Source organism: Balaenoptera musculus, chromosome 4 (genome assembly GCF_009873245.2).
Source record: "Balaenoptera musculus isolate JJ_BM4_2016_0621 chromosome 4, mBalMus1.pri.v3, whole genome shotgun sequence".
Taxonomy (NCBI): Eukaryota; Metazoa; Chordata; class Mammalia; order Artiodactyla; family Balaenopteridae; genus Balaenoptera; species Balaenoptera musculus.
The window spans coordinates 132066131-132089295 of record NC_045788.1 but is presented as its reverse complement, the minus strand read 5'-3'; the positions used below and the strand labels follow the sequence as shown (position 1 = coordinate 132089295).

Below are 23165 nucleotides of genomic sequence, written 5' to 3'. Positions count from 1 at the left end.
TGCAACAATGTCAGTTTCTTAGTTGTGACAAATATACCCTAATAAAATAAGATGTTAACAATGGGGGAAACTGGGTAAGGAATATCCAGGTAAGGGAAACTCTCTGTACTATCTTTGTAATTTTTCTGTAAATCTAACATTTTTCCAAAATAAAAAGTCAATTAAAAAAAAGAATACTTTGAACTCCAAGAGAAATACTAAAACAGAATTCCACAAAAACATTCTGAAAAATGGCAGCAATGCTAGAACACGAGTTCAGTTTCTCAAGGGGCTGAACTCAACTGTTTTTGTTTTATTTCAGTGAGGAATCTCTCCCTAGAGAGTGGGGCAACTTGTCCATAGCTCCTTAATGCGGATCGAGGCTGAGGACGCAGGCCCCTCGACTCTGGTACTCTGTACAACAGCACAGCAAACTGCCACAAGATAGCTTACACGCCTATAGCACTTGCTTTGTACCAGACTCTTCTAAGTGTCTTGCATATATTAACTATTTAATCCTCATTTACCTTATTACCCCAAATTCTTATTTTGCAGGTGGTTCTGGATTTGATGCATCTTCCACTGCCCCATGCTAAGTGGCATGAGAGGAGAGTGGATTTCATACCTCCATGTGGAGTTCATACTAGCCCTTGGTAGCCCTTCGTCTTTGGAGGGTGGAACTAACAGGATTTGTGAATACACTAGAAGTGGGAGGTGAGGGGAGAGTGTGGTCCAGGATGATGCTTAGGATGGGGCTTGGGCAAGGAGGCATCTGTGGTGCCCTTCACTGCAAGAGGGAGACCAGGAGAATTTGGTCTGAAGAATGAGATAATTTGTTTTGGATACACTGAGTTGAATGTGGTCCTTCTCTGGGGCTTGATAAACATGCCTGAAACTCCAGAGAATATTCTGATGTGAAGATAGAGTTTTAGGACAAACAGTATGTTGATCCATGGATTTTGTGGAGAATCAAGACTTCATAAACCCCTGGACGCAGCATTCCCACAATTCAGCATCCCCCCCCCACCGAGGGTTGTCTCTCTCTTTGTGAAAGTCTATGTCAGGAGGTGACCAGATCATCAACCTGGCCCCAGTGTCCGCCTTCCTTGGGGTGGACCTGCCAATCACTCCACATGGTCAGATGTGGTTTCCTCTCCTCCCCGCCTCTGAGCATCCCAAAGTTCCCACCCAAAGCATCACTTCCTAACATGCTCAGTTCTGAACATCTCGAGACTTCACAGAGTTGACTCCCCCATGGTGCCCAAGGCCCTGTGTCAGGTCCAGACTTGCCAGGCCTCTGGCCCTGGTGACAGCAGAAGAGAGTCCTTAACCAGTATAGTATGTTGTATAGTGTCTCCCCTAAAATTCACGTCCACCTGGAGCCTTAGAATGTGACCTGATTTAGAAATAGGAGTACTGCAGATATAATTAAAAATGAGTTCATACTGCGTTAGAGAGGGCCCCAACCCAATGACTGGTGTCTTTGTAAGAAGGCCATGTAGAGACACACAGGGAAGAACGACAAGTGACGATGGAGGCAGACATTGGAGTCATGAGTCTATAGCCCAACGATACCAAAGATTGCCAAGAACCACCTGGAGCTGGAAGAGGCAAGGGAAGGTCCTCCCCTAGAGCCTTCAGAGAGAGCACAGCCCTGCTGAAACCTTGATTTCAAACTCTCTTCTCGAGCACTGTGAGAGAATACATTTCTGTTGTTTTAAGCCACCAAGCTTGTGGTAATTTCTTACAGCAGTCCTCAGAGACTAACACAGCCAGATAAATGGAATGAGAACACCAGTGAGGTACAGGATATATTGTACAAATGGAAAATGGAACTCTGATTTTCTTTTTCCTTTTTTTTTTTTTTGAATTCAATCCTTCATTTTTTAAAAAAATTTTATTGGAGTATAGTTGCTTTACAGTGTTGTGTTAGTTTCTACTGTACAGCAAAGTGAATCAGCTCTACGTATACATATATCCCCTCTTTTTTGGATTTCCTTCCCATTTAGGTCACTGCAGAGCAACGAGTAGAATTCCCTGTGCTATACAGTAGGTTCTCATTCGTTATCTGTTTTATACATAGTATCTGTAGTGTATATATGTCAATCCCCATCTCCCAGTTCATTCCACCCCTCCTTCCCCCTTGGTATCCATACATTTGTTCTCTACGTCTGTGTCTCTATTTCTGCTTTGCAAATATCATCCATACCATTTTTTTTTTAGATTCCACATATATGCGTTAATATGCAATATTTGCTTTTCTCTTTCTGACTTACTTCACTCTGTATGACAGTCTCTAGGTCCATCCACGTTCCTACAAATGACCCAATTTCATTCCTTTTTATGGCTGAGTGATATTCCATTATATATATGTGCCGCATCTTCTTTATCCATTCCTCTGTCGATGGACACTTAGGCTGCGTCCATGTCCTGGCTACTGTAAATAGTACTGCAATGAACACTGGGGTGCATGTGTCTTTTTGAATTATGGTTTTCTCTGGGTATATGCCCAGGGGTGGGACGCTATAAAGCTCTCAGAGGAACTCTTAAGTTTCAACCTCCGATGTAACCAACCTGCAAAACCAAACTACACCCTCTGCAACAATCAGCCCAGCAGGTCAGGAATTGGTCAGTGATTGCCTATTTCCCTAGTTTTGTCTCTGCTTCCAACTCCAAACCAACCAGAAGAAGCCAGCTGTGTTCCCCTAGCCAATCACGTAGGATGCCCTGCTTCTAGTTAGTCTGTCTCCAGCTTCTCCATGACAACCGCCTCCAATCGGGGCACACCTGAAGCCTTCCCTTGATCCCACTACGAAGCTTTCCCACTCCCCGGCCTGCTGTTGAGATGGTTCTGATTCCCTTGCTACAGCGAGCTCTGAGAAATAGCCTCTGTCTGTTCTCACTGGGTAGTCTTCATTATTTCCACACCCGGAATATGTGGGTGTATTAGTTTGCAAGGGTTACCATAACAAATACCACAGACTGGGCAGCTTAAGCAACAGAAATTTATTTTCTCATAGCTCTGGAGGCTGGAAGTCCAAGATCAAGGGGCTGGCAGGTTGGTTTCTCCTGAGGCCTCTCTCTCCATGGCTTGCAGATGGCCGCCTTCTCCCCGTGTCCTCACATGGTCATTCCTCTGTGCTTGTGTATCCCTGGTGTTTCTCTGTGTGATCAAATTTCCTCTTCTTATAAGGACATCAGTCACATTGGATTAGGGCCCACCCTAACAGCAACCTCATTTTAACTTAATTACCTCTTTAAAAGCCCTATTTCCAAATATATTCATATCCTGAGATACTGGAAATTAGGGCTTCAATATATGAATTGTGGGAGGACACAATTCAGCCCATAGCAGAGGGGAAGAGACCAGGTCAGCTGGGGTGAGACATTCTATCTCCCTTGTAAAAATGCATTATCTGTGTGTAGCTTTTAGATGATTTGTGTGCAACAGAGCTGAAAGATTGGGATGACAAGATATGAAAGTAAATAAGAAGGAGCATTTCAGAGTCAGTATTAGGATACAGAGAAGAGTTTGGGCCTCAGTAAACTAGGCTAGTAAGCAACCATGTGGGGGGAGGAGGAGGCCAGGTAACTGTCCCAGCTTCTCTCATAATCGCCTCACCTTCTTGCCAAATCTCTATACAGTCACCAAAGTAAAACAGTCAAGTGGACATACATGCCTTTAAGAAATGGGGACAATGGCTTCACCACACAACCAAGGCCCATGATTACTTGTTTCCAGGATGGCGAATGGACCAATATTAGGAGGAGGCAGTACTCTGGCCGTCTTCTGTGAAGGATGTTGGTACCCAAACTGAGAGCCCTATTTATTTCCCAGGCCCTCTGCTTGAACGTTTATGATATATCTGCGGGCTTATACTCTGGGTTAGAGCAGTATTTTCCTTTCCCTGAAGTGCCCTTCAGCCATCCACTAATTGAAGTCATCTAACTCCTCTCCACATTTACTCTTAATACTATTCATGCATCAGTTCGACCACCCACCCATCCATCCACCATCCACCCATCCATCCATCAGCCACTCACCCATCCACCCACCCATCCATCTACCATCCACCCATGCATCTATCCACCACCCACCCATCTATCCACCACCCACCCATCCATCCATCAGCCACTCACCCATCCACCCACCCATCCATCTACCACCCACCCAAGCATCTATCCACCACCCACCCATCCATCCATCAGCCACTCACCCATCCACCCACCCATCCATCTACCATCCACCCACGCATCTATCCACCACCCACCCATCTATCCACCGCCTGCCCAACCTTTCATCAGCCACTCACCCATCCACCCACCCATCCATCTACCACCCACCCAAGCATCTATCCACCACCCACCCATCCATCCATCAGCCACTCACCCATCCACCCACCCACCCATCTACCATCCACCCACGCATCTATCCACCACCCACCCATCTATCCACCACCCACCCATCCATTCATCAGCCACTCACCCATCCACCCACCCATCCATCCACCACCTACCCATCCATTCATCATCTACTCACTCGTCTACCCACCCATCTATCTACTATCCACCCACCCATCCATCCCTGTGTTGGATGTACTCGTGGAGGACCAGGAGTACCCAGAGAAGGGCAAGACAAACCATGCTTGGGAAGGTGGAGAGAGCAGTTACACATACCCTCTTCCTTCAAATACTCCTCACAAATCAATTTCCTTCTTTCTATTATCCACCCTCTCTGTGGCCCAAAATTTGCAAGAGGGAACGAGTAGACCCCAGACATCGTGACACTCCTAAGCATCCCCAGCCCCTCCTTTAATTCTGGGCTCTTCACGCAGGGCGGTGGGAAGAGAACGGACCATGGAGGCAGATGTTGCCAATGACAAGTTTGAGTTCCTCATGCCTTATTTCTCCATTCTGGCCTCAAAAGCATCATCTGTAAATGAGGGAGGTTGACCCTGACTCTGCCTCTTAAAATTATCCCCTGAAATATCCAAAGCAGAGAGGACAATCAGGGGTGGATTCACAATATTCACACTAATTTTGCATCTGAATACATGACATATGTTAGTTTTAAGTAAAAAAAAAAAAAAAAAAATTGTTTTAATTAGCAGTGAGTTATAAAAGCTCTGCTCCAAGAAGCTGCTTCGTGCTTATCTTGAGAACCCATGTTTCCTGTTGCTCTTTGTGGACTGCCCCAAGCTCCTGGGGGGGACTAAGCCCAGGAACTAGGTGACCCCAAGGTCCTTGTGATTCTGTGACTTGGCCCCAAAGGCTCTGAAAGTGAGAATGGCTCACGTAATTGAAGTGGCCATGGTGGGAGGGGCTCTGAATGGGCCCTCTGGGGCTCTCTGACTCAGATGGCACGATTCCTCTTTCAGTGGAGGGGACGCTGGTCCAGCCGGTGGCGACATCGTGTCATTCAGGTTCGAGTAATGGTCATGATTCATCTACAAGACATCATGCAGCTACACATCTGCTCTAGATTTAGACTTTTCCCCTCAAATGTTGACTAAGCTCTCTCTTTTTATGAGCAAGCAAGAGCCCATTTTGGAGAGGCCATTCACAAAGAGAATGGGAAACGGCCTGAATGGAATGTCATTTGAGCACCAGGGCCACGCTCTGTTCTGCGTGGATGAAGCAGGATGAATCCGAAAATGGGGACGAATCGTGGCAGCGGCAGACTGGTGACCAGGACATTCTCCTGAAGTATCGCTGCACCCGTGGATGGAACCAGCGCTGGAAATCTACCAAAAGCAATACAGGAAGGAGCTCTCTTTCTCTTCTTTTCGGGTGGTGGGACATTTTGAACATCTGTGGCCTGTGACGGCATTAGTGCTGGTTGTGTGAACTGGGCAAAGCTACCTCAACTTACCTGTAAAATAGAGACACTCTGACCGCTCCCCAGGGTTCTTGTGAGGATTAAAGCGGGAGGCCTGAGGGCCAAAGTCTCTGTGGCCTGTTTTTGTCTTCCCACCAGACATTTTTAAAGGGTTGTAGAAAAACAAAAACAAAACACAAAGAAGAATATACCACAGACTGCATGACAATCTGCTAAGCGTAAAGTATTTGCTATCTGGCCCTTTACAGAAAAGTCTGTGGGTCTCTGGATTGAAGGAAGAAATACACTTGAAAACAACTGGCACATGGGTCTAGCATAGCGGGGACACTTGGAAAAGGTGGAATTTCACTCCAAAAAAAGGACAACTTTCTGGGAGTAATTCAGTTGCAAGAAAAGGGTAAATGAGATTCAACATATGGGACAAAATCTGTAGGATTTGTAGAATATATAAATATTTCTATTTGGCCTCCCCACCGTGTTAGTCTGCTGGGGCTGCCATAACAAAATACCACAGACCATGCGGCTTAAACAACAGACATTTATTTCCTCACAGTTCTGGAGGCCAGAAGTCCAAGATCCAGGTGTCAGCATGTTGGGTTTCTCCTGAGGCCTCTCTCCTTGGCTGGCAGATGCTGCCTTCTCATTGTGTTTTCACATGGTCTTTCCTCTGTCTGGTGTCCCCTCTGTGTATCCAAATTTCCTCTTCTTATAAGGACACCAGTCAGATTGAATTAGGGCCCACCCTAATGGTGGCCTTTTTAAAACTCACCTCTTTAAAGGCCCTATATCCAAACACAGCCACATTCTGAGGTACTGGGGGTTAGGCCTTCAATATATGAATTTTTGAGGGTATACAATTCCGCTTATAACACTCTTGTTAAATTAAAGGAAGTATCTATAATTAACAATGCTTATCCCTTTATTTAGAACAAATAGCCCTTACACATGAAGAGGTGCCATAATTGTGTAACAATGGGAAAGGCCAATCCCATTTTAGGAAACCTTTAAGTGAGAGGTATCTGCACTTCCCCTGTGGCAGAAACATTCACTGCACCCAAAATATCCATGTGGTCCCACACATTTCTCAGGCTCTTGCTCACAGGCAGGGCCATAGGATTAGTTCCAGCTCTCATGAAGCTCTCAAGGGCCAGTGGAAGCCCTCCAGCTCGCCCTTCCTTGGCTGTAGCAGCCAGAGAAGCTTCATTTTCAGTGGACAGAACTGGAAGCTGGAAGCAGCCTGGATCCCCGAGTCACCACATAGAGGACAGCTACTCTGGAGTCAGCCAAAGTGCATAAACGATTGTGGAAGTAAGAAATAAAGCTTTATTGCACACATCACAGAGATTTGGGGTTTAATTTATCATAGCAAAGGCTGATCTATCTAACACACTGGTTGTCAGAGAAGAGCCGAACGCTGGAGAAGGATCACAGAAGGCACGCTCATTTCAGACCTGCCGTGAATTCACTACCTAACCTTGGACAAGAAGCCTTATTCCTGACACAGGCTTGCACTCTGCCCTTTGTTCGCTGGCTGTAGTAACAAGGCCTAGAAAAAATAAATTTTGCTATTCCTGAGGGTTTATATATAATATCAGCCAAAGACTTTCTCTTCAAAATAGCTATGGGGGGACTTCCCTGGTGGCACAGTGGTTAAGAATCCGCCTGCCAATGCAGGGCACACGGGTTCGAGCCCTGGTCCGGGAAGATCCCACATGCCACGGAGCAACTAAGCCCGTGCGCCACAACTACCAAGCCTGCGCTCTAGAGCCCGCGAGCCACAACTACTGAGCCTGCAAGCCACAACTACTGAAGCCCGCGCGCCTAGATCCCGTGCTCCGCAGCAGGAGAAGCCACCGCAATGAGAAGCCCGCGCGCAGCAACGAAGACCCAATGCAGCCAAAAATAAATAAATAAAGTAAATAAATTAAAAAAAAAAACAGCTATGGGCCATCTTCTGAACAAGGAATATGTTGTGTAACTAACTCAGGCCCTTAAATTGGAGCCATTTATTTTTTTCACCTGTAAATAATGCAGCATCCTGGCACCGTCCACTCTGTGATGTGTCACTGGTTAGTCCCTGAGTTTGCTGCACATCAGTCTACTCTGCGCTCCCAGAGCTCATGCCCCCAAAGACCTCCTTATCCGCACACCAGTTCAAACGTGGATATACATGTAGAAGGGAATTGCAAAGGCCGAGATGCTCCCCACCCTTTCCCACCCCCAGGCCCTTGGTGCCACAGGCATCAGCTCTCAGAGGTAACTGTGTGCCCTGAAAACAGGTCAACAGAAACGAAGTGCAAATACAGACTCCATTTGTCTTTGGAACCAGGTGTCTGAAAAGCACCCTTGACAAAAAAAAAAAAAAAAAAAAATCTGCCACAAATAGTACACTCATTTACTACTCAGGAAATATGCTCTTTTCATTGAAAAGTGATGACATTAAATTGAACCAGCTCCCAGTACTGCTCTGAATTATTCTAACTGTGCCTGTAACACTTAGAGGGTCTTACAAAGAAAACAAATACAATAATCGAGAGGCTTCCAGACCCCCTAAAAATATCAGTCTCACATTCTTTCTGAATTGGTCTCACGTTATGACATGGCTATATAGAAAGTATTTTATTGACTTAATCTAGTAAAACCCAGCAGCCTTTTAACAGCTAACATAGATAACAAGGCTATCCAGGATGGCTGCTTACTTGGGAGATCTGTTGAGAAAGAAAGAGTCTTTGTCCAGCTTCAAGAGTTGTCATACTGAGTGAAGTAAGAGAAAGAGAAGTATGGTATGATATCACTTATATGTGGAATCTAAAATAAAATGACACAAATGAACTTATTTACAAAACAGAAACAGACTCACAGATTTAGAGAACGAACTTATGGTTACTGGGGGGAAAGGGAGGGGAGAGGGATAGTTAGGGAGTTTGGGATTGACATGTACACACTGCTATATTTAAAATAGATAACCAATGAGGACCTCCTGTATAGCACAGGGAACTCTGCTCAATATTACGTAACAACCTAAATGGGAAAAGAATTTGAAAAACAATAGATACATGTATATGTATAACTGAATCACTTTGCTGTACACCTGAAACACAACATCGTTAATCAACTGTACTCCAATATAAAATAAAGAGTTTAAAAAAAAAAAAAGAGTTGATGGTAGACGGAAAGTGTGTGATGCTCAGAATCTCAAGAAACTGCACAATTTTGAGAATGACTTCAAACAGCAAAGACCTGGCCCACGTGGAAACCCCAAAGATACGTGCTGTAAGGACGGCTCGATCTGCTGTTGACTTTCCCCTCTGCCCACGGCGGCCATGTTCTCTGATTTCTCTGTGTTCTTTGAGGAAGGTGCCCTGCCCCCCCAGACCCACTCAGGGACCAGCTCACTCAGGGACCCTGGAGAGTCCTTAAACCATTTGGGGCCCCAGTTTTCTCTTCTTCAAGAAAGCTTGGGTTGGACCCCATGATCTCAGGTCCCTTCTGTTCTAAATTGTTCTGATTCCTAAAAGAAAATATCATCATCAAAACTAGATACACCTTCTTGCCTCCCCCATCCCCACCCCATCAAACTTCAGGGCGAGCTTTGCGTAGTGGAAACTGCGGGCCTCTCACTTTCTACCATGCTACACCGTACAGGGGAGCCACACTGTAGGGGGACACAGGGCTTCAGCAAGTCTGTAGATATGAAAAATGTTTTGTGAACAGTTATGAATGAAGTCAGAACTGGGCCAATCCAAACACCCCGTCTGGACCCCGCTTCCATTCTACTCATCACTCCTCTTCCCCCAACCCTCAAACAAGGACAAAAGCTAGAGGTAATGTTCACAGATGGCATTCTTCATGTGCCATTTTCAGAGTCTACAAGGAAGATCCTGACCACACCCCCCCGCAAAAAAAAAGAAAAATGCTGATTCGTCTTGAACTGCCATTTGCCGTATGTCAGGCAGATAGACGTTGGCAGACACCCTGTGGCAAGTGAAACGAAGCCAAAAATGCCCTCAAATACCCACACCTCGATCCCCTCTTGTATCCTGTCAGTTCCTGGGCCAAGAACTTTACGTAGGAGACGATACCACTATTTTGCAACGTGCTCTTAGTTTTAAGATGTATCAGCCAATAAATGAAGCAGTCATAGTGAGGGAAAAGTGTATTTCACAGTCGTTATAAAAGTACATATATTTAATAATGGTGACATAAATACAGTCCTTACTTATGACCAGATGGTACGATGAAAGCCGACTTTTCCTCCCGGATGTCACACGATGATAGCTGTCACTTCCGGCAGTAACTATAGGCTGACTCAGCTCACAGGTGCAGACTACTGAGAGACAGTCATGGGTCAAAGAGACAACACGCCTTGTACTTACCAAAGGGATAATCAAGGTCTCCATATAAATATAATAAAATAATAAAGAATTAACATTTCTTCTCTCACTCGATTCCATAGATTTGTCAGGTGCTCACACACACAAAATACAGTTTCCCCCCTTCCTCACTCCCCCCTCACCTCTCACTGGGTTTGGAATAAACCTGAGTTCACAGTTCAAGTTGCCAGTGGCGATGCAGTTGGTCCGTCGTAGGAGAGCCTGCAGCCGTTCTGGAAGCATACGAGGATCGGGGAGCACGTCCCAGCAAGCTAACAGCGACACAGAAATGCTCATGTTCTCGAGGCAAGTAAAACACAAGAGAGAGACATAAAGAGCTAGACCAAGTTCACAGGCACGCAGCCTGCAAGCCTGCAGAGCCGTCACTTGCAGCTGGAAACCACCTTCAAAAAGGCTTCTTCGGCAATCAAAAACCAAACACTTCATGTCAAATGGAGAGAGGGACTTTCTCAGATGCTTTTCTTCTCTCGGCTTAAAAAGCTCTATTTTCAACGGAAAGTTCCACAACCCGGTCTGGAGCCATCCAAAGGAGTGCCACCAACAGCGGGGAGCCTGACTTGCTCCCTAGCCCTAGGGCTGGGGTGATCCCATCCGGGGGGATGCAGCAGCCCCAGGTCTTGTCAAGGTCGGCCAAGACTGGGCACGGCAGTGGCTTCTGGGGACAGCCAAGTATCCGCTCTCGCCTTGCTCAGTCAGAGACGTTTGGGGCAGAAGGAGGTCACCAGTGCTGAATGAGAAGAAACGAAGGACCATCCCCGCTACTCTCCGGCACAGGCTGGCTGCCGGTGGAAGGGAAGGCAGGCTTTGCAAATGCTCAAAGGCCGTGGCCTTTCTTCGGAATCAGTGGGCTGGGAGGACTAGCCCTGGGGTGGCCGCATTAGTGGTTTCTGGCCACACCTGCACCAGCCAACAGTCAAAGACTCCAGGCTGTAGTGTAACCCGTCTCCGAACTGACCTCTATCCAACCTGTGCTGATTCTCCTTCTTTTGCCAGTTCTGCTCACCACCAAGTGGTCCCCGCCAAGTGCCAGGGCCCAGGCCCCGGTGGAGACAGCCCCCGGTGGGCTCCAAGCTACACACGGTCAGACAACGCTGGGGTCCACAAAACACGTACAGAGGGACGGCACAGACACAGACCCAGAGATGCATCTTTGGTTCCATCCTTGGCAAAAGGTGTGAAAACAGAACATGGACTCAAAGCCTGTGTGAGGAATGCTGCTGTCCTCAAAGAAGATACGGTACTGTATTTTGAACGTGATGCCCTCCAGACGAGCCTCTCACAGCCCACGGCAAACTGGCTGAGTTCTAAATCATGCCTGTTTCCTTGGCAGCTTGAAAACCACATGGCACAGAGCTAATGGTGCCTTCCAAGTACATCCATATCCAACCTTAATTCTCTTCTCTCTTTCCGAATAACCACCTGTAACTATGTGTTACACTTTCCAGCAGGATCAGGGCTCTGTTGATCCGATGGGAAGAACACATGGCCGGCCGTGATCTCGCCCCTCCTGCAGGCCAGCGTGGGCCACCAGCCACTCAAAACATCACCTGGGTGAGCTTTGATGCCCTCCACGCTTATCCTCCCGTGAGAACAGGAGTTTGGTGAAATCAATTCTCATCTCTCCATCCAGGTTTTTAAAAATTATGTTGTTTCGGTTTAATGACATCACATAAAGAAAAATCATCTTCGGAGAAGATAATTCCACCATTAGCAAGTTTCAACCAAAAGAGAAAAGAAATCTGTCAAGACCCCGCTTGGCAAATGAGTGTCCCCATCGGCCCTTTCCTTTCATTGGCGTCCCCACTGTTCGGATCAGTCTTTGACCAGATGCCCCTTTTTGCTCAGAGGGGGCGGTGCTGCTTTCGGAGGTTCCTGCCTGTCCTCTCCAGGGGTTCATGGGACTGGGTGCTCCAGGTCGCCAACTCTTGCCACCCCTGCAGGGATCCACCTCTATGAAAAGAGGGGAAACCGTGCCTGGGTGAACCAGTTTGTGACGCCACCATCTGACTGCTGAAAAGAGAACAATCCGTTGAGAGGCACACACAGAGCACGAAGTGGAGAAACAGCTCGGAAGGGTCTGTAATCTGAGTGGCCCAGAGCCCGATGCTGGGTTCTCACCCCCAGCGCAGTTGAGGGAGGTGGGTGGCGGGCTGGTGAGTGGGTGGGAGGAAGGAGGCCGTGCGTGATTGGAGCTGGACGCACAGACAGCCAACCCTCCTGGGGGATCCCAGCATCTCCAGGGGGCCCTACTCGGGACTGGGCTGTACAGGCTCTGGGTCTGTGGGTTTCAGCTGTGGGGACATCGCATGTCAGGAGGAGGTGAGACCGTGAAGGATGCTCTGTGAGAGGCCTTTGAGTCTTCATGCCCTGACGGATGTAGGGAGCGGCTCCATTGCCTTCCTTAGAAATGCTAAGAACCCCGCCGCTGGCCCAGGTTAACACTGGCCTTTGACCCCGTCAGCCATGTCGAAGGAGAGGCTCACGGGGGCCAGGGGCTGCAGCGGGGGCATGTTGGCCTCCAGGGGCCTGTCTGTGGAGGGCTGCAGGCTCTGATGCCGCTTCCTCAACATCTGTCCGATGCCCATCATGGGGAACCTGCCTCGGCTCTTCACACAGTTCGGGCTCCCCAGGGGCTGTGTGGTGCCATTGCCAGGCCCCGGGGCTGGGGGACACATGCCCTCCTCTTTGGGGGGGCTGTTCTTATCTTCGTGGGCAAAGGAGACCAGAGTGGGGTGCAAAGGAGTTTGGAGAGGTGACGGGCTTCCAGGCAGCAGGACGGGAGAGAGCGTCCGCTCACCGGGATTCCCTCGAGCCAGGCCCCCAGGGGAGCTCAGAATCCTATAGTGATGGGACGGGGACAGCAGTTCCGTCTGGTCATCACGATCCACAGACTCAAAGGAGCGCACCATATCCAGCATCAGGGGGTCTTCCTTGGCAGGGATGCCAGCGCTCCCAGGCCCCTGCTGAGGGGGCTCTGGTTTCTTGACAATCCTGGGTGTCCTGGGGGGTGGCACGGGGATGAACTCCATGGAGGAGGAAGCCACACAATTGGAGTCCGAGGTTTTGCGAAAAATATTGCGGCAGCCAAAGGAATCTGCACACCAAGAAAGCAAAGGAAACATGAAGACGGCCATGCAAACAGTGCCAATGGCCCACTCCCGCCTGCTCTGACCTCCAGCTTCACTAAGACAGTGCGTTATCCAGGGAGGTCAGATGGAACCAAGAAGTGCATGGCCTCAGCATCCCATTCTCCCCATGGGGTATCAGACGGTCTTCCTAGAATGGAGGGCACAGAAGGCTGGTGATGGGAGGCCTCCTGGATTCTGATTTGCCTCATGGCGCCAGCTTAACATCTGTTCTCCTTTGGTTGCTTAAAATTCTGGACCCTGCCGAAGAGCCTTTGAATAAAAAGGTCCATGGCTCAACAGAACGACCACAAAACTGGGGAAGCACATGGATACCAGCTCTCTGAGGACTTGCAAATCTGGTCCTCAGATAATCAAAGCTGGAAGGAGGGTTACCCTTGTGACTTTTTAAAAAAAAAATATGGTAAAAATTACATAACATGAATTTTAAAGTGTATATTTATTACTTAACCACTTTTAAGTGTACAGTTCAGTAATGTTCAGTACATTCACACTGCTGTGAAATAGAACTCTTCACCTTGCAAATCTAACAGTGGTTGCCAGGGGCAACCCGTCTATGAATGTGACTACTCTAGGTCCCTTGTATAAGCGGAATCCGCAATATGTGTCCTTTTGTGAACGGCTTGTTTCACTGGGCACAATGTCCTCAAGGTTCCTCCGTGTCAGTGTAGCACGGGTCAGAATCCCCTTCCTTTTTAAGGCTCCCTCATGGTTTTTTGTCTCACCGGAGCCTCACCTAATTCTGAACAGGGGTGAAACACTCTTCCTCTGTATATTTAAGGCAACCAGCCAACCCCCACGGTTTCCATCTCAAGTTGGCACAGACTAGAATCCAGGTTTGCAGACTCTGCCAGAAAAGAAAGGGAAAACCTCCACGAGTTTGGAGGTGAGGGAAGTAAAGCCAAGTTCCTGTGGAACAGGCCCTATCTTAGCTGCCTTTTCCTACCATCATATTTCATAGGCCCCGTCGGGGCCCGGAGGCAGGAGCAAGCTGCTGCCCCCAGCAGAGATTTCGGGGACATCCCAGGGCACTGGGAATCCTTCGCCTTACATAAATAAATACACAGATCCTGAAATAAACCTCCTCCTCGGGCCAGCACAGATGCCTGAGATTCACCGGCAGAGAAAAGGAAAATTTCATCAATGGCTAACGTCTCCAGTGTTCCAGCTGGCACGTGAGGTCCCCGTCCCTCCCTGAGATGGCTGCGTGCTCCCAACTTGTAGCCCGGCTTCTCCCTCCGTGCCGTCCTGCTTCCTTCACTTCCCCAGAGGTGCAGATCCTGGGAGGACGCCCCCCACACTCGCCCTACTGATCCCTCGCTCAGAGTCAGCCCCGGGGCACAGAGCCAGACACTGCAGTGTCCCCCGCAAGAAGGGCACAGTCACCAGCCCCGACCCTTGAGCATGACTGCCAGCTCCTCTTCATCCCATCCTTCCCGGGAGGCAGTCGGCTACACTGGTCAGGAGAGAAAGCTCTAGAGCCAGGCTGCCTGGTTGGAAATCTAGATGCCGTCACTCACCAGCTCTCTGACTTTGGACAACTCTCTGGGCTATTTCCTCGTCTCTAGAAATGGGGGTGAGAATGATTTCACTGGGTTGAGGTAAGAGTTGAAACAGTGCCTACCGCACAGTGAGTGGTCAGTGCTAGCAATTATATAGGCTCCGGGGTGCTTCTCAGCAACAAGCTCTCAAATCCCAGGGGGAAGGAAAAATGCAAAGAAACAGAGGACAGTTGGTCCAGGAAAGTATCAAAGAATGCACTCCACCTCTGGGGCTGCAAAGTTACCCCCACATATGCAGCCGTGACCTAGACTTTCCTTGGGGAATCCATAGGACGCCACTGCCAAGGGTCCTAACAGGATTTGCTGCCTGTTCCCAAGCCAGAAAGGAGGATCCCCCAAGGAGGGACAAGCACAGTCCCTCCAGTGGGGTCCCTGCCTTCCTGAAAGCTGCAGAGTGAAACTGAACTAAATGGCATTGTTCTTCTCTGGGTGAGAACCGGTCTCAGAGTCAAATGGACCGTGCTGCTTGGTGCTGTTTGAATCTCTGATATTTTCCTGCTTCCCCAGGGAACCACTGGTTGATCTCAGACAGCCAGGGCCCTCCTGGAACCTCAGTCTCTTCCTATTTAAAACAAAGAGATCAAAGACTGGACTCCACAATCTCTCCCATCCGCCCTCTGTAAGGAGAACCTCTCCCCTACCCCACAGTTGGCTTCAGGATGCTCCCCGGCTCCCTATGCCCGCCTCCCGGCTCCCTATGCCCGCCTCCCGGCTCTCCGTGTGTTAAGCCCCCCCTCCGCATCGCTGGATGCTTGGCCCAGAGGAAGGAGACCCGCATGGATCAGTTACCTCACGTGCTGGATGATGAATGAGGCAGAGTAGCCCACACACGTATTTCATTCGATCCACCCAGTAGCTCTGACGGGTAGATGTCCTCACAAGTAAGGGAACCAATCAAGATCCTCAGTGGGTAAGGAACTTGGGCCACAACCAACTACAGAGCTGGGTTTGAGCACCCTACCTCCACCCCAAAGCCCACATCACTGCCTCTCAGGGTGCACTTCTCTGGTGAAGGCTCCCACAAGAGCACGCCCCCATCACCGCTCCCGCACCACGATCTCTGCCCCTCCAAGTACTGAACACCCGTTCCTGGTTCCATGATACCATGCACCCCAAGCTCTGCTCCCGCAATGCCACGCACCCTGATATCTGCTCTCACAGTACCACACACCCTGGCATCGGCTCCTGCAAAACCGTTCCTCCCGATCTCTGCTCCTTCACCCTGATCTCTTTTTCTGCACCAAAATCTCTACGCCTGTAATACCTTACCCCCTGATCTCTGCTCCCACAATCCCGTGCACCCCACCTGTGCTTTCTCAAATCCTGTCCACACCGGTAGACAGCACCAGGCAGTCCGGACTTGCTTATTCTCAAGTTGCCTTGCACGCATTGATCCTGCTTTCCCATGGGCACGAGAGTCGTGTCTGTCCCAGGGGCCTACACAGCCACCAGCATGGGGTACACGGCGGCCCCACAGCTGAACACAAACGGCCTGGAGAGCCCCCCGAGCTGACCCACCTTTGTCGGGGAGGCCAGGCTTGGCGGCCTTCCGGTCCCTCAGCAGGGCCCTGGTGCTCTGAGTCTGCGTGATGAGCAAGGCCGAGGGCTGCTTGTGCGACGGCAGGTTCTTATCCAACTTCTTGGAAAATGGCCGGTGAAGAAAATCCCCTCTTTTTTCTTGTTCTTTGGGCTTTTTATCCTTCCAAACAGAAGCAAACATAGGTACTCAGACGCACACAAGAATACACAATGGGGTCCCTCTTCGAAGAGTTATCGAAGTAGAGTTAAGAAACCCCAGTTTTCCAAAACGCTAGGCTCTCAGCTACGTGTTGAACAATGGAAGCGCTGAGGCCCAGCGGCTGCTCCAGGGAACCTCCCTCCCTACCCCTGGGCCACAGCAGGCTTCGGTGGTCCCCAGCTCCCTGCCCTATGCCGTTTTGACGTGTTCCAACAAGGGCAAGGTCATCCCTGGGCGGTCCATTATTCTAGAACAAGCTGAACAAACTGAGGCAAAGCAGATGAGGACTCCCGGAAACCTGCCGTCTTATTTATAGCAGAGCCCTAAGATTCTGCCCACGGTAGTGGTTTTGCAAAGGCAATTCTGCAAAGGAAACGTAACTGCTTCCTCGGTGCTTGTGTGTTCAGTCAAGCCGAGGAGGTGGACGACCAGCCCACGGAGCCCTGAGCCAGTCTAGGTGAGTTTCTGACCCCTTTACCCGCTCTGGGCACGTGGGCTCTTACTTGTGTACTTAAATTGGCACAATTCAGCCACTTGTGCTGTCAGTCTTGCCTTTATTTAACTCAATTATAATCCCTCTGCTAGGAATGAATTTGACTGTTTTATATATCTTCCACCCCACAGCCTCGGGCATGAAGGCAGGCACAGAGAGAAAGCTTAATAAATAGTTATTGAAATATTAAAAAGCAAAAACAAAAAAGCCAGTGGAAATGGAGCTGAATTAAAATTAATTGGGTTCAAGCTTCTGGGAAGGGTGATGTTGCTAAAAGGAAGCTTTTTTCTGGCCCTAAAGATTATGTTTGATGTTTACTGTTAAACAGAGGCAACTGAATCCGAACCTCACCACAAGGGAGCGGGGGGGAAAAGAGACCGATTTTCACATTTTTTGCCTTAAACCTTAAGAGCATTTGCAATTCAAGAGAGCTCATCTATTTTTCATTGATGTTGTTGAAAAGCTTCTCGAGGAAACATCCCCTTGCACTCAGGTAGCCCTTTCTAGTGAGGATTTTCAGAGCCTTTACGAACTGGGGTTCATTATGTCCAGGTTTTGAGTGGGAAAGAACGACTGGGAAGAGATGGAAAGTGGCGACGCCCAGCCCAGCCTTGAGTGTCACCATGAGGACAATAGCTCCCTGGGGCCTACGCCTTGGCTGAGGTGGCTCGTCATCCGAGGAGGGGCGAAGTGGGATGAAAGCAGAGGTGAAACTTCTGCAAACACCCTCCCCAGCTTCTGGACAGCCACTGGCACCTTTACTGAGGATGCTTGGAATGCAAGACGCTACTCTAAGAGCACGACCCACGATGAGGCAAATACTGTTATCCCCTCTTGCAGAGGGGACTGTGGTGGGTAAAGAATTCCCCCAGAACATACCCGGACAAAACTATAATTCAAAAAGATCCACGCACTCCTATGTTCATAGCAGCACTATTCACAATAGCCAAGATATGGAAACAACCTAAATATCTGACAGAGGAATGGATAAAGAAGATGTGGTACATATATGCAATGGAATACTACTCAGCCATAAAAAAGAACGAAATCATGTCATTTGCAGCAACATGGATGCAACTAGAGATTATCATACTAAGTGAAGTGAGTCAGAAAGAGAAAGACAAATACCATGTGATATCACTTACATGTGGAATCTAAAATATGGCACAAATGAACTTATCTACAAAACAGGAACAGACTTACAGACATAGAGATCAGACTGGTGGTTGCCAAGGCGGGGGCAGGGGGGAGGGAGAGGGATGGACTGGGAGTTTGGGGTTGGTAGATGCAAACTATTACATTTAGACTGGATAACCAACACGGTCCTACTGTAGAGCACACAAAAGTATATTCAATATCCTGTGATAAACCATAATGGAAAAGAATATAAAAAAAGAATGTCTACATGTGTATAACTGAGTCACTTTGCTGTACAGCAGAGACTGGCACAACATTGTAAATCAACTATACTTCAATAAAAAAAAGAAAAAAAAGAATTCATCCAGGAGCCGGACGGCAACTCAGTTTTTCACAGCCCTCCCTGAAAGTCGGTGTTCTTAACGCTTGACTCCACAGTGCCCTCCGGAAGCCTGGGGCAGGGCCAGGCGTTTCCAGTGCCATAGAGGAAGGCTGGGCACAGCGACTGGCCAGGAGCAGGGACCCCACTGTAGTCCCAGGGCTCCGGTCGGCATCTGGAATGCTACAGAGGAGGCCGTGGGCAGGATACTACGGAGGGGGAAGGGGGCATCCGCTCCAGGTCAAGGCCAAGCACAATTCTCCGCTGCCCCCCTCTCCCCGTTTCTATCAAACACCAACAGGCCCCCGTCTCTACGGCAAAGGAGAGTGAGCTTTCACACTCCCCAGCCTCCCCCAGGCATCAAAGGGCCTGTCCCGAAAAGTCTGGCAGAATTCCATCCTTTTGCTCCGTTCTATCTCTGTTTTTACGAGAAAACTCATAAGTTCTACCTGATAACACATTAAACAGGAAAAAAGAAATCAAACACACTTTTGTGATACATTGTAAAACAGTATTTGAAAGAAAAAGCAAAACTTCAGTCCCCCCCTCCCCCCGCCCCCGGCCCGTTTTTAAGGATTTTTTTAAGAATGATGAGCACGCCTTCCTTTGGGCTGCCCTGCGTTCCCTGCACTCAGAGGGCTTCCTGCCGACGGCTTCCTGGGTCCAGCTCAGCCCTTTTCTAACTCTCCGTGGGTTCTCAAAGCTAAAGGATCAAGATGCAAATTTTCGGGGGGCCAGTATCACCACCCAGATAGAGCTCATGAACCAAGAGGTGTACAAGGTATGAGAGTTTTCTGTAGGAAGAGACCAAGGTTGGCTCTGGGAATCTCTCCAACAACCGACAAAGGGGTATTTGGCAATGAGCAGAAAGCCTGCAATGGGGGCAGAAGAAAGGGGACATGGATTTAGGACTAAAGATTGTGGGAAAGCCTGCTCAGGCCCCCCTGTTGAACTTAATCCCAGGATCCTGAACCATGGTGCTTCCTTCATAACCCCCAGAGCACCTTTCTCCAGCCAAAAAGACTGGGTGACGTTATAGTGACCAGTTTCTTGGGAGATACCAAGAATTCATCACCGCACCACTCCCTATGTGGGACAATCCCCTGGGTCAGTCAGTCCCGGTGGAAGGGTCACCAGCCCCCAGGAAACGAGTTTGTTTACAAGCAGCCATCCTCATGCCTTCCAAACACCGGTTACAAATGCAACTGATCATCCAATTCTACCTGTTCATTTGCATGGCCTATTTTCTCCAAAAGAGATTTCCCAGGAAGCAGGACGCTGAATTGCCTTATGTAACAGAAACAGATCTCCAGAAGGACTAATTACGTTCCCCCTCTGACATGCCTGCACCCATTCCCGCGCACCCCACCCAGCAACGCTGGCTGCCTTCAGGCCTCTTTGGTTTCCCTGTGATTCTCACGGGAGGGCGGTGCGCCCCTCCCCCGCGTGCGCCTAAGGGTGGGCGATGGAGCTGAAGCTTCAGGGGTCTCCTCTGCCGCCTCATGCCCAGTCCGCACCCCCAAGGCAGATCCAAGAGGAGACCGCAAGCAAGCCCCACACAAAACAGCTTCTTGTTTTCTTTCAACCACGTTCCAACCACCACACATGTGCGTGGACATTTACAAAGCTGGACACTTTGAAAATGTGACCCCTTAAAGGGTTACCTACCCAAGACTCTTTGGATGTCGTGGACTGTTTGATGGAGGAGAGGAAGAAACCAGTGAGCGAGGATCCACTGGGCTACGGGAGGGAGGCGTCTGCAGGCTCGGCAGCCGGGCCGGGGAGTAGCGGGGAGCCAGTCCTCAGCTTCTGAGATCTGAGCTCCAGGGCGCGGGTCCCCTTAGACTCTTCCCTGCGACTCCAGGCTCCTGGCTCCAAAGAGCCACAGCCCTCCCCCTGCCTTTCCCGTTTTGCTCCTGAAGGTACGGCCAGGTGACCTTCAGCAAGTCACTTCCCCTTGAGGGACGGGCCTCCCCATCTATAACCAAAAGGGTGGGTCCTTCCTAAGCTCTTCGGTTATAAAAAATGAACCCCACATCTCGCCTGCTTCACTGTCTGAAAGGCAAAGGCATTCATTCAACTAGGACAGTTGCGGCCACGCCTCCTGGGGCCACCCCCTCAGCCCCGCACCCCCGGGGCTGCAGGAGGAAGTGCTGCCCAGCGGGGCCACCTGCCCCTCGCGCAGTGCAGAACTGACCACAGAGTGTCAGTGATGGCACAGCGGAGGGGCCAGGGGACTGGAGGCGAGCTAAAGCTGTCCTCTTTGAGGAGCCTTCAAGTCCGCTCAGCGTGGGCTTTCTGGAGCCTGGGGTCCCCTTGATGATGAGACAACCTCACCCGGCCGTTTGGAACATCAGAACCAGGTGCGGATCGTGGACACCTGGGATGGCCCAGGGGTCCAGGTGTTGTCTGCTGGTTGCTTTTGGTTCCTTGCTGCCCATCCCATAAGGGAAAGCCACAGAGGCCTGATTTTGCCATAGGAAACAAGCAACTGAGTTGAGAAAAAAGAGGGCTTGGTTCATAAATTAGGCCACTGAGCCGGGAAGCCCTGGACTGTTGTAAACCCCACTTCTTTGCAGGTAGAAACACGAATGCATAGCCAAGCGTGTAGTTTTAGTGAGACAATAAAAAAATGGTCAACTACGCATAGACAGCACTGATCTGATCTGAGGGATTCTGACAAATCCACTTACAACAGGATTCTGCACGGTGGAATTCAGGACAGGATGGAGGTGTGCAGGGTCCAGAGCCCTGGGCAGAGATCTGCCAACCTTCAGGGTCATATGTGACGGTTACAACAGGATTCTGCATGTTGGAATTTAGGACAGGATGGAGGTGTGCAGGGTCCAGAGCCCTGGGCAGAGATCTGCCAACCTTCAGGGTCATATGTGACGGTTACAACAGGATTCTGCATGTTGGAATTTAGGACAGGATGGAGGTGTGCAGGGTCCAGAGCCCTGGGCAGAGATCTGCCAACCTTCAGGGTCATATGTGACAGTTACAACAGGATTCTGCATGTTGGAATTTAGGACAGGATGGAGGTGTGCAGGGTCCAGAGCCCTGGGCAGAGATCTGCCAACCTTCAGGGTCATATGCGATGGTTACTTTCATGTGTCAAGTTGGCTAAGCCAGGGTACCCCGTGTCTAGTCAAACACCAGTCTAGATGCTGCGGTGAAGGTACATGGTAGATGTGACTGACATTTAAATTGGTAGGCTTTGAGTAAAGCAGATTAGCCTCTACAGTCTGGGTGGGCCTCGTGCAATCAGTTAAAGGCCTTAAGAGAAAAAGACTGAGGTGTCCTGAGGAAGAAGGGATTCTGCCTCCAGAAGACACAGGGATGAAGCTGAAACATCAGCCCTTCCCTGGGTGTCCAAGCATCACACACACACACACACACACACACACACCCCATTGGTTCTGTTTCTCTGGAGAACTCTGACTAAGCCATCATAACCCCCCAAGTTCTTACCTGCACAGCGTGAAATTCGAGGTCTCTTGTCCAGGTGCCCAGGGAGGCCTGTAAAAAGCAGCATTTTTCAACAATTCAAGAAGCTGCACTTGTTGTTTATTTCCTAAACTCTACCCCCTCCCACTTGCAGCTCCGGTTGAGGAGTCTCCCTTTCAAAGTTTATAGACAAGAAACCAAACTGTCGTGGAAGCAGGCAGCAGATGTCCTAATGCCTGCCCTGGATAGATTTTCTAGGTAAGATTTTTATTAAAGTCTAGGACACATAACACAGAGGTGCTCCGATGATGAGTAAGGAGTTCAATACGTTTCCTCAAACAGCGAAAACACATCGACATGGCACCCTGATCAAGACACAGAACCCAGCTGGCACCTGGAAGTCCCTCGTTCCCAGCATCCTCTCCCTGTCCCCAAAGGTAACCACTGTTCTGATTTCTAACAATTCAGCTTGACCTGATTCCATACTTGATTTTAAAACTTTGTACAGATTTTAAAATGACACAAAGAAAAATCATTGTAATATTTTACCTTTAAACTTAGAGTCTCCGTTATGGGTTTAATTTTATTCCCCCCAAATTCATATGTTGGAGTCCTAACCCCCAGACCTCAGAATGTGGCCTTACTTGAAGACAGGGTCAGGACAGGCCCGTCACATCCTCTTTGAAGCTTGGGGGAGGGGGGAGTGTGAAAGTTTGCTCTCCTTTGCCTTTGAGAAGAAGGAGTGTTGGTGTTACCTTGACAGAGGTAAGCAAGTTAAGATGAGGTCATCAGGGTGTGTTCTAGTGCAATGTGACTGGTATTCTAATAGAAAGGGGGAAATTGGTCACACACACACACAGAACGCCATGTGAAGATGAAGGCAGAGATCGGGGTGATGCTTCTACAAGCCAAAGAATGCCAAAGATTGCCAGCAGCCACCAGAAGCTAGGAGGCATGAAAGATTCTCCCTCACAGCCCTCAGAGGGAACCAATCCTGCAGACACCTCGAACTTGGACTTCTGGCCTCCAGAACTGGGAGACAATACACTTC

General features: G+C 49.2%; 1 protein-coding gene across 1 annotated transcript in view; it reads right to left on the bottom strand.

The window, feature by feature from the left end:
• Positions 1 to 9959: 9959 nt before the first annotated feature.
• The window catches only part of HUNK (hormonally up-regulated Neu-associated kinase), a 105898-nt gene continuing 92692 nt past the window's right edge, over positions 9960 to 23165 (bottom strand). The window contains exons 9-11 of the mRNA XM_036851392.1: positions 22139 to 22186; positions 16439 to 16619; positions 9960 to 13306 (exon numbers count right to left, since the gene is read on the bottom strand). Coding sequence (XP_036707287.1) covers positions 12648 to 13306; positions 16439 to 16619; positions 22139 to 22186 — 888 coding nt within the window. The 3' untranslated portion in view covers positions 9960 to 12647. The remainder of the gene's footprint in view (positions 13307 to 16438; positions 16620 to 22138; positions 22187 to 23165) is intronic.